The 12,468-nt window shown below is 50.4% G+C and overlaps 1 protein-coding gene across 1 annotated transcript in view; it reads left to right on the forward strand.

The window, feature by feature from the left end:
* Positions 1–12,468, forward strand: part of LOC110534850 (serine/threonine-protein kinase 32A) — a 99,784-nt gene that overhangs the window by 38,142 nt on the left and 49,174 nt on the right. Inside the window, exon 5 of the mRNA XM_036934555.1 lies at positions 226–399. Within this exon, the coding sequence (XP_036790450.1) occupies positions 226–399 (174 nt within the window). The remainder of the gene's footprint in view (positions 1–225; positions 400–12,468) is intronic.

The following is a 12,468-nucleotide window of genomic DNA, read 5'->3' on the forward strand; positions in this document are numbered from 1 at the left end:
TTAACCTCCTCCCCCTCCCCGTCCTCCTCCTCCTCCACAACCTCCTCCTCCTCCACATCCTTTTAACCTCCTCCTCCTCCCCCTCCCCTCCTCCTCCACAACCTCCTCCTCCACCTCTTACTTCTCAACCACCTCATCCTCTCCCTCCTCCTCCACCTCTTCCTTATCCATGCCCTCCACCATCTCCCACCCCTCCCCCTCCTCCCTCCCCCTCCTCTCCTGTAGGTACTCATTCCAAGACGAGGAGGACATGTTCATGGTAGTGGACCTGTTGCTGGGAGGAGACCTACGCTATCACCTCCAGCAGAATGTTCACTTCTCAGAGAACACTGTCAAGCTGTACATCTGTGAGATTGCCCTGGCGCTGGGCTACCTCCGCAGCAAACGCATCATCCACAGGTGAGTGAGAGAGAAACTTCATCATCACGTCATTATCATCCACAGCTAAGAGAGACAGATCAAAGCTGACCGGTACTCACAGTTGCCACAGCCCTTAGAGGTCGTACTCTCCTCCAATGTCCCTTCAATATTCAAACTCTATCTATAGGCCCAGAAGCATAGATACCTTATTCAATGTTGGAATGCACACAAGTATGTGCTGCCATGCCAAATCTTCAGACATCTAGTGTCAACAAGCCAACATACAGAGATGGCTACCACCCAAAAGCATCACTCAAATTCTTTTACGTAACTGTCAAAGAATTTGACTATCCTGTCATTCATTGTGACAAATTGGACTGACCTGAAAGACCTTTGATAGTACTTTGGTGTGAGCCACCACACACAGATCAGATCAGCCTGGAGAGAGAGAAGGGTTGACTTGATGATAAGTTAAGATACACGTAACACGCCACACACATGCCAGGCGGAGACCTTCCTCAGGTTGCATGATCGCCCTCCACCTCTGTGCAGAGCAACAGCATGATAATCATGGAGAAAGGCCTTTTCAGACCTGGACAAATGGGAGGCTTCAGGGTTCCAGAGTGCTAATTAATTACATGCAGGATAACAAATGACATCATTTAGTAGGAGGACTTACTGCTTTTCTATCTATACATTCTGAAACCGCTGTGAGCAAATACAGGTAACTGCCCAAATAAAGGAAACACCAACATAGTGTCTTAATAGGGAGTTGGGCCACCACGAGCCACCTGAACAGCTTCAATGAGCCTTGGCATAGATTCTACAAGTGTCTTGAACTCTACTGGAGGGATAGGACCACCATTGTTCCATAAGAAATTCCATCATTTGGTGTTTTGTTGATGGAGGTGGAAAATGCTGACTCCCATAAGTGTTCAGTTGGGTTGAGATCTGGTGACTGAGACATACACACACACCAGTGGAGGCTGCTGAGGGGACGACGGCTCATATTAACGGTTGGAAAGGAGCGAATGGAATTGCATCCATGTGTTTGATGTTGTTGATACCTTTCCACTTATTAATCTCCAGCCATTCCCTAGTGACAGTCCTCCCCAATTAAAGTGCCACCTACCTCCAGTGACACACACACACCCTTTAAACCCACAATGCACATTTGAGACACCTCTTTCAAAGTCACTGAGATCTCTTCTTCTGGGCATTTTTATGCATGATGGGATCTTCATTTCTTAATTAACTTAGGAGCCACACCTGTGTGGAAGCAGCTGCTTTCAATATACTTTGTATCCCTCATTTACTCAAGTGTTTCCTTTATTTTGGCAGTTACCTGTAGATCGGATTTGTCATTTCTCAATACATTCCTCATTAATCGATTCAATGGGAATATTTTACATTTCTGTCATTCCATTTCAACTAAAAAACATCCCCATAGATAAGCAGGTGTTTGGGAGATGTTTAGATTAAATCAACCACTTTCAATCTGCATTTATTACAGGGAAAGGAAGAGGCTGGTATTCAAATGTTCATCTCATCTGTATGTAAATTGAATAGATAATTTGATTGGAGGCTGTGTGCTCACTGTAGCACTCTGAGTGGGTGCACATATTCAGTGTGTGTTGTTGGAGTGTGCGTGCGGGTGTGTGTGTGTGTGTGTGTGTTTGTGCATGTATCTGCTGATGATACCCTGGCCTTGAGCAGAATCTCTATCCAGTATAAAGAATCCTATGAGTCATGACTGATGATTCATAATGACAATGTTGATGACGACATTGCAATCACACACTGATACAGCCTGTCCTCAGAGCCAAACTAAACATATTTTATGTATTTCTGAGCACCTTCAAGACATATAACCCTTACTAATGGTCTAGTCTAGGGATGGGCAACTGGCAGCCAACGCGGATCAATTTCCAAAAAAGGGGTCTCAGCTTACTTTTGCGAGTTAGAATAGTAGAATAGACAAGGTGCAATTTTAACATTTGGTTGTGCATTAGCAGTTTTTCTCTTGTTATGTCAGTCACTGACGGTCAGAAAATTAGCCCATGTCAGCTAGATTGGTTTATATTGGTAATTTAGTCTAGTGGCCAGCAAAAGTAGTAGTATTGTCACGCGGATGATGCTGGAGAGACGAAGCAGGTACGGGGAGTCAAACATGTAATAAATAACGGACATGGAAACAGCAAACAGGTAACACAAACAAAAAACACAAACAAAACACTATTAATGAAGCAGCAGCAGGGAACAGAGCAGGGAACTGACAAATATAATAAACAGGTGATGAATAAGTCCAGGTAAGTCCACAATTGCTGATGCGCGTGACGAGGGAAGGCAGGTGTGCGTAATAGATGGCAGGGGTGCGTGATGGGCAAGAGCGGGAGCAGATTGACAGCACCCCCCCCCCCCCCCCCCCCCCCCCTCTTGGGGCGCCAGCCGGCGTCCCACCCTGGCGAACCGGCTGGAGACATGGGCGCTGGGCAAACCGGTTGGAGCATGGGAGCCCAACAAACCGGCCGAGACATGAACGCTGGGCAAACCGGTTGGAGCATGGGAGCCCAACAAACCGGCCGAGACATGGGCGCTGGGCAAACCGGTTGGAGCATGGGAGCCCAACAAACCGGCCGAGACATGGGCGCTGGGCAAACCGGTTGGAGCATGGGAGCCCAACAAACCGGCCGAGACATGTGCGCTGGGCAAACCGGTTGGAGCATGGGAGCCCAACAAACCGGCCGAGACATGGGCGCTGGGCAAACCGGTTGGAGCATGGGAGCCCAACAAACCGGCCGAGACATGTGCGCTGGGCAAACCGGTTGGAGCATGGGAGCCCAACAAACCGGCCGAGACATGGACGCTGGGCAAACCGGTTGGAGCATGGGAGCCCAACAAACCGGCCGAGAAATGGGCGCTGGGCAAACAGGTTGGAGCATGGGAGCCCAACAAACCGGCCCAGACATGAACGCTGGGCAAACCGGTTGGAGCATGGGAGCACAACAAACCGGCCGAGACATGGACGCTGGGCAAACCGGTTGGAGCATGGGAGCCCAACAAACCGGCCGAGACATGAACGCTGGGCAAACCGGTTGGAGCATGGGAGCCCAACAAACCGGCCGAGACATGGGCGCTGGGCAAACCGGTTGGAGCATGGGAGCCCAACAAACCGGCCGAGACATGGGCGCTGGGCAAACCGGTTGGAGCATGGGAGCCCAACAAACCGGCCGAGACATGTGCGCTGGGCAAACCGGTTGGAGCATGGGAGCCCAACAAACCGGCCGAGACATGGGCGCTGGGCAAACCGGTTGGAGCATGGGAGCCCAACAAACCGGCCGAGACATGTGCGCTGGGCAAACCGGTTGGAGCATGGGAGCCCAACAAACCGGCCGAGACATGGACGCTGGGCAAACCGGTTGGAGCATGGGAGCCCAACAAACCGGCCGAGAAATGGGCGCTGGGCAAACAGGTTGGAGCATGGGAGCCCAACAAACCGGCCCAGACATGAACGCTGGGCAACCCTGTTGGAGCATGGGAGCACAACAAACCGGCCGAGACATGGGCGCTGGGCAAACTGGTTGGAGCATGGGAGCCCAACAAACCGGCCGAGACATGGGCACTGGGCAAACCGGATGGAGCATGGGAGCCCAACAAACCGGCCGAGACATGGGCGCTGGGCAAACCGGTTGGAGCATGGGAGCCCAACAAACCGGCCGAGTAATGGGCGCTGGGCAAACCGGTTGGAGCATGGGAGCCCAACAAACCGGCCGAGACATGGGCGCTGGGCAAACCGGTTGGAGCATGGGAGCCCAACAAACCGGCCGAGACATGGGCGCTGGGCAAACCGGTTGGAGCATGGGAGCCCAACAAACCGGTTGGAGCATGGGAGCCCAACAAACCGGTTGGAGCATGGGAGCCCAACAAACCGGTTGGAGCATGGGCGCTGGGCAAACCGGTTGGAGCATGGGAGCTTAACAAACCGGTTGGAGCATGGGAGCCTAACAAACCGGTTGGAGCATGGGCGGTGGGCAAACCGGTTGGAGCATGGGAGCCTAACAAACCGGTTGGAGCATGGGAGCCTAACAAACCGGTTGGAGCATGGAAGCCCAACAAACCGGTTGGAGCATGGGAGCCCAACAAACCAGTTGGAGCATGGGAGCCCAACGAACCGGTTGGAGCATGGGAGCCCAACAAACCGGTTGGAGCATGGGAGCCCAACAAACCGGTTGGAGCATGGGAGCCCAACAAACCGGTTGGAGCATGGGAGCCCAACAAACCGGTTGGAGCATGGGAGCCCAACAAACCGGTTGAAGCATGGGAGCCCAACAAACTGGTTGGAGCATGGGAGCCCAACACAACGGCCGAGACATGAACGCTGGGCAAACCGGTTGGAGCATGGGAGCCCAACAAACCGGCCGAGACATGGGCGCTGGGCAAACCGGTTGGAGCATGGGAGCCCAACAAACCGGCCGAGACATGAACGCTGGGCAAACCGGTTGCAGCATGGGAGCCCAACAAACCGGCCGTGACATGGGCGCTGGGCAAACCGGTTGGAGCATGGGAGCCCAACAAACCGGCCGAGACATGGGCGCTGGGCAAACCGGTTGGAGCATGGGAGCCCAACAAACCGGCCGAGACATGGGCGCTGGGCAAACCGGTTGGAGCATGGGAGCCCAACAAACCGGCCAAGACATGTGCGCTGGGCAAACCGGTTGGAGCATGGGAGCCCAACAAACCGGCCGAGTCACGGGCGCTGGGCAAACCGGTTGGAGCATGGGAGCCCAAAAAACCGGCCGAGTCATGTGCGCTGGGCAAACCGGTTGGAGCATGGGAGCCCAACAAACCGGCCGAGACATGGGCGCTGGGCAAACCGGTTGGAGCATGGGAGCCCAACAAACCGGTTGGAGCATGGGAGCCCAACAAACCGGTAGGAGCATGGGAGCCCAACAAACCGGTTGGAGCATGGGAGCCCAACAAACCGGTTGGAGCATGGGAGCCTAACAAACCGGTTGGAGCATGGGAGCCCAACAAACCGGTTGGAGCATGGGAGCCCAACAAACCGGTTGGAGCATGGGAGACTAACAAACCGGTTGGAGCATGGGAGCCTAACAAACCGGTTGGAGCATGGGAGCCCAACAAAACCGGTTGGAGCATGGGACCCCAACAAACTGGTTGGAGCATGGGAGCCCAACAAACCGGTTGGAGCATGGGAGCCCAACAAGCCGTTTGGAGCATGGGAGCCTAACAAACCGGTTGGAGCATTGGAGCCCAACAAACCGGTTGGAGCATGGGAGCCCAACAAACCGGTTTGAGCATGGGAGCCTAACAAACTGGTTGGAGCATGGGAGCCTAACAAACTGGTTGGAGCATGGGAGCCCAACAAACCGTCCGAGACATGGGAGCCCAACAAACCTGTTGGAGCATGGGAGCCCAACAAACCGGCCGAGACGTGGGCGCTGGGCAAACCGGTTGGAGCATGGGAGCCCAACAAACCGGCCGAGACATGGGCGCTGGGCAAACCGGTTGGAGCATGGGAGCCCAACAAACTGGTTGGAGCATGGGAGCCCAACAAACCGGTAGGAGCATGGGAGCCCAACAAACCGGTTGGAGCATGGGAGCCCAACAAACCGGTTGGAGCAGGGGAGCCTAACAAACCGGTTGGAGCATGGGAGCCCAACAAACCGGTTGGAGCATGGGAGCCCAACAAACCGGTTGGAGCATGGGAGCCTAACAATCGGGTTGGAGCGTGGGAGTCCAACAAACCAGTTGGAGCATGGGAGCCCAACAAACCGGTTGGGGCATGGGAGCCCAACAAACCGGTTGGAGCATGGGAGCCCAACAAACCGGTTGGAGCATGGGAGCCTAACAAACCGGTTGGAGCATGGGAGCCCAACAAACCGGTTGGAGCATGGGAGCCCAACAAACCGGTTGGAGCATGGGCGCTGGCAAACCTGTTGGAGCATGGGAGCCCAACTAACCGGCCGAGACATGGGCGCTGGGCAAACCGGTTGGAGCATGGGAGCCCAACAAACCGGCCGAGACATGGGCGCTGGGCAAACCGGTTGGAGCATGGGAGCCCAACAAACCGGCCGAGACATGGGCGCTGGGCAAACCGGTTGGAGCATGGGAGTCCAACAAACCGGCCGCCGATAGAACCGGGGGAGCCTAAACCAGCCCGTCAGGCTTTTACGCCCTGGCTGGCTCAAGAGGTTTCCTTGCCTCGGTTGGCTCGGCGGCTTCCCATCCCACGTCACTCTCCACCGGATCATCGGGCTCCCTCGCTTTAGCAGGATCGACAGGCGTCTTGCCTCAGTTGGATTGTCTGGCTTCCATGCCCCAGTCGGCTCGCCCAGCGCCCAACCTGTTCGCCAGGTTGGGACGCCGGGTGGTGCCCCAAGAGGGGGGGATACTGTTACTTCTGCTCCTGATCTTCCCTCCTGGCACTTGAGGGTGCCAGGTTGCCCTGCATCACGCACTCCTTCCATCCACTGAGCACACCTGCCTTCCCTTGTCACACACATCAGCAATATTGGACTCACCTGGACTCACTCATCACCTGTTTCTTTCCTCCCCTATAGTTGTAAGTTCCCAGCTCTGTTCCCCACTGCTGCATTAATTGTTTTTTGTCTTTGTTACCCTTGTGCTAACGCTGTTCCTGTCTCGTTCCATGTCCGTTCCATGTTAAATGTTTGACTCCCCGTACCTGCTTCATCCCTCTAGCGTCATCCCATGTGACAGTAATAGCATGAAATTTGTTATAAAATTGCAAACATTTCTCTCCACCTTATGGCATAATGTGCAGAATTACAGGAAATTGCCTATTGAAACGGCAATGTGAGTAGAATTGCTTGAAATTAATTATACAATTTTAAAATATTTTCTCTGCCCCTCAAAGTGTTTAGCTTTAGGGCAAACTTGATTTAATAATGCAGTATTTTCTCAATGCTCTATGACAAAATGTGTGGAATTACAGAAAATGAACTCCAAAACTTCAATTTTTTCTCTCTGCTGTCAAGAAGTAGGCCACTAAAATGTTTTGCTCGGAAGGTGGACCCACCCCCTTCAAAGTTGCCCATCCCTGCTAAACAGAAACGAAAGTAGGGAGGTTGGTCGGGGAGGATGGGTATGCGTAATCCCGACCTTCTAGCAATCAAAAAATTGCGTGTTTGAGTCGCGTTGGTGGTTAGCATTTCAGCTAACCCGTATCCTAAATTTAACCCATTTCACTTAACCTGCTACATAAATTAAAAACTTTTGTCGTTATAATTTCCCTAAACGCCAATGTAAATTCTCCCCATAATTCTCCTTTGTTGTTACTGTGCAATAAGCACCCTGGTCTCAGCGAAAGACGTATAATGCTATACATCCACCAAGATAAGGACCATCATCCAATTCGTATGCTATTGTACGACCAAGTAAGATACATGATACTATATGATATTTTACAACCGCTATTCTATTCATTATGTAACCAAACATACTGTAATATATCATACTAAATGGAGTGTCACAGATTTACCTACAGAATAATATGAATTACCCCAAGACCAGTTTTACCTTTTCACAATAGATACAGGGAGTACTGTGCCTCTATTGCCCTCAGGGTAGCAAGGCAACAAGGCCTGTTTTGTCAGTACCTTCTCATGGGGTTTTCAATTACTAACACTAAGACGCATCTCAATTAGTGGCATCTTCAGAGACGATCCCCTCCAAACAACACAAGTGGAAAAAGGGATTTGAGGTGTGAGGTGTGAGAAGGGAAGTGGTAGAGCTGTGGTGTTATTGACTCACTCCCCAGTCCCCACAGCAGCTTCATTTAGATGGTTGGAATCACAGGGGAAGACAAGCAAGTGGTATTAAAAAGGGTGGACGTGGGGAACAGTATAGATGTGACTGAAGCCGGAAGCATTATCACCACAGGCCAGGACCTGTAGGAAGGGAAGTGGTGGAGTTGTGGCGTTATTGACTCACTCATTTCTGTAGCTTCTGCACTTTGATCAACAGTGATTGGTCAAAAGACCACTTAGTGAAAAAAAATTCTCAGAATTGGTCTACCTGTGTAAACATAACCTACAATAAGTGAACTGAGAAACACATTATGTGAGCCCTGAGTCCCCTTCAGGTGTTTCTCAGTTCACTTAGGTTGTGTTTACACAGGCAGACCAATTCTGAGATTTTCTACACTAAGTGGTCATTTGACCAATCAGATCAGCTCTGAAAAGATCTGATGTGGAAAGATCTGATGTGATTGGTCAAAAGACCAATGAGTGGAAAAAATATCAGAATTGGGCTGCCTGTGTAAACGCAGCCTTTGTGACCAAATTATTTTAACTTATCAATAGGATTTCTAATTTCTTCCTGTTGGGTTGTTGAGTAGTGGTCTGCAGCACATGATGAAACCTCAGTCTCCCATAACTAACTATAGTGTGGAGATGGTGATGTAGAGTAGATGCTTGGTGTCGGTGTGTGTTTCACAAAGATGACAGATTATGTCCTTACGTGAGATAAAATATCATTTGACAGATTTTGAATATGCACCCGGTTGTCCATTGCTTCAGACTAATACAGTGAGTAGCCTATTCTTCTTCTTCTGGAGCTCAGTAAATATACGGTTCTCAGAATGTGATAGCTGGGAAATTATCTGTTTTGACATCAGACATCAATTGCGTCTGGAATAAGGTTAGATGTTTGCTTGGTTTTAAACTAAAAACAGAAGTGCCACAGAGACTGCTGCCACAGAGACTGGAGCTATCTATTGTTTTTATGTTCACAGTTTGAATTATTAGCCACGGTTATACGGTGTTGCAGTGCTCCTCTCCATTCAACAGACTACAGCACTGTGAAAGTAGAGCATGGCTATGAACAAGGCTGTGCTCTGAGCTCTGGGAGAGAAAGAGCCGCCTCCTGCTTTACACAGAGGCAGACGAGCTGCAGAGATGCCCTCTGGCTCTCACACTGAAGCTACAGACACATCCAGGCTATGTTTAGAGGAAAGATACAGTCAGAGGGACAAATGTGATTGTGAAGCCTCAATCATGCACCTAAAGGAAACAGCACTGAATGCATAATCACATTTGAGTTCAGTCTCACTATCTCTTTTGGAAGTCATTCCATGTAGAATGTCTTTCAAGGCTGGCTCTATGTTTATTCAGATTGCTATCAAATGAAGCATAGTAAGCCACAGCTGTTCTCTCGTGTTTATTTCCAACACCGTTGGCTGATCTCACCAGGGAGGTGTTCACACGGGGGGAGTGTGTATCTGTTCTCTGAATCTCTCCAAATCATTTTGTTGTCATTTTTCTACGCCTGTTGCATCATGTGGATGTCTGTTGATCTGATGCTCTTGGAGAGCTGTGTCGCTGTCTTTCAGCCTGGTTTGGTTTTTGTGAGTGCAGATCTTTCCTTTACACTCTGATGAGAGCTGGATTTTTCAGCTGCTCAACTCAGCCCAGCTAAGCTTTGTTCAGCTCGGAGGTGCTCTGCGCAGCACAGCCTCAAACTGGCACAGTGTGTCTTTCTGGTTCCCTGTATGATGTGACACTGACCAGACATAGTTTCTCCAAATGTGCTGTTTCATCATCAATCTCCGCACATCTCTATCAGGGCTCTCTGTGTCCCTGGCTTGGCTTGGCTTCAGCAACACCCAGAGCCCAGACACATTATCTCTCTGCTGCTCAAACTCACAGCTCTATCAGGGCTCTGTGTCCCTGGCTTGGCTTCACCCAGAGCCCAGACACATTATCTCTCTGCTGCTCAAACTCACAGCTCTATCAGAGCTCTCTGTGTCCCTGGCTTGGCTTCACCCAGAGCCCAGACACATTATCTCTCTGCGGCTCAAACTCACAGCTCTATCAGGGCTCTCTGTGTCCCTGGCTTGGCTTGGCTTCAGCAACACCCAGAGCCCAGACACATTATCTCTCTGCTGCTCAAACTCACAGCTCTATCAGGGCTCTGTGTCCCTGGCTTGGCTTCACCCAGAGCCCAGACACATTTTCTCTCTGCTGCTCAAACTCACAGCTCTATCAGGGCTCTCTGTGTCCCTGGCTTGGCTTCACCCAGAGCCCAGACACATTATCTCTCTGCTGCTCAAACTCACAGCTCTATCAGGGCTCTCTGTGTCCCTGGCTTGGCTTGGCTTCAGCAACACCCAGAGCCCAGACACAGTATCTCTCTGCTGCTCAAACTCACAGCTCTATCAGGGCTCTCTGTGTCCCTGGCTTGGCTTGGCTTCAGCAACACCCAGAGCCCAGACACAGTATCTCTCTGCTGCTCAAACTCACAGCTCTATCAGGGCTCTCTGTGTCCCTGGCTTGGCTTCACCCAGAGCCCAGACACAGTATCTCTCTGCTGCTCAAACTCACAGCTCTATCAGGGCTCTGTGTCCCTGGCTTGGCTTCACCCAGAGCCCAGACACATTATCTCTCTGCTGCTCAAACTCACAGCTCTATCAGGGCTCTCTGTGTCCCTGGCTTGGCTTCAACCAGAGTCCAGACACATTATCTCTCTGCTGCTCAAACTCATTTGTTAAAGGAAGATGAACAGCTGACGTTTGTCAGCACGTTCTCATCCCATAGTATGATGGCGCCTGAGAGTGATGGTTCTGTGAAGAAGTAACCCACTGGGCACAAACATCCGTCCAACGTCTAGTTTTCATTTACATCTCGTTGAGTTGTGTCAATTCAAAGTCAAAATGTCAATTCAACATGAAATCAACAAAACATTTCACCTTGTCTTTGGATTTCGATTCGGAGTTGGGTGAACAAAAAGACTAAATTCCCTGACGTTGATTGCTTTTTTAAAATCCAATCAGTTTTCCACATTGATTCAACGTCATCACATATAATCTTTTGGTTGAAATGGCGTGGAAACACTGTTGATTCAACCAGTTTTTGCCTAGTGGGAAAGCTATTTTGTTCCAAATGAAAAGTTAAGTGTTCTGTATTTATAGTCTGCATAAATATTTCACAACAGGAGGAGACTGTATGTTTTCATATTTCAGATGGGGAGGCAGGTATAGCATGGCATTAGAAGGTACGTTAAACATCCTTTAAACTCACAACAGTGGATTTGTGAACATTTGTTTACTGGGAGCATGACAACATATTTTCCCTCTAGTCTACCCTAAAATATCTATAATTACCTGCTTGTGTATTGCAGTGTACTGGCTTACAGGAGCGTCCACATTTGGTGAACTTTTAGCGTTCTCCCTGAGCTTGAGATAGTAAATAATTAATCAGTAATAATTGGGATTCAGTAAGCCATGCCTCAGAATGCCATGTTCAAACAGACGCTCTCCAAAGACCAACTGACTCAAACCGGACGAAATTAGACGGGAGCCAGCTGAACGCGTACTCGTCAGGCAGTGAAATTCAAGCATTGTGTCTATGAATAAGAAATACTGTAGCATCAATCTCCTCCACTCGGCCACTCCGCCTGTGACAGAGCTGTTGTTATCATTAGTATTATTTCACTGATCAAACTCAAGTGAATGAAAACTCTGCTTCAGCTTAAACCCTGTTATTGGGATTGAGACGGTTAGTGTTAGCTGTAAGTTGCTTCCTGTGGCTAGTTGAGGTTTCCCTTCACGTTCAAAGCTTCTGCTGTCTGTCAGTCTGCTGATTCCTCTCTTGGCTGGTGGGCGTGGCCACCTGGCTGCTGCTGAGTGCTGGGTGACTGGTACTCCCTCTCTGTGCTGCCTGCTCTGCTCTGGGACATCATGGGGCAGAGCATCACCTAAGGCCTGGTGGCTGTATGTGCTGTCTTTGGTGCTGTCTGTGCTGCCTGTGCACTAGCCTTCCACAATAGTGAAGGAGTCATAAAAGCAGTCCTCATTAGGCGTGGGCTGTGTACACAGATGATGCTGCAAAACCCAACAGCCCAATGGACCCAAGCAGTGTGTGTCCGTGTTTGTGTGTGTCATGTGTGAGTTTGAGGGTAACTTATCATCAAGGCAGGTGTACGATTGACCCTCCCAACCCCCCTCCAGGCTGATCTGACCTGTGTGTGGTGGAGCACAAAAGAGCAATTTAAGGTATTTGGGATCAGTCCCAGCTGTCATCTGTTTCCCTGTATCAGAGGGGTATCAGTTGACCGGGTGCAGGTTCT

This window comes from Oncorhynchus mykiss, chromosome 10, assembly GCF_013265735.2.
Source record: "Oncorhynchus mykiss isolate Arlee chromosome 10, USDA_OmykA_1.1, whole genome shotgun sequence".
In the NCBI taxonomy this organism is placed as follows: domain Eukaryota; kingdom Metazoa; phylum Chordata; class Actinopteri; order Salmoniformes; family Salmonidae; genus Oncorhynchus; species Oncorhynchus mykiss.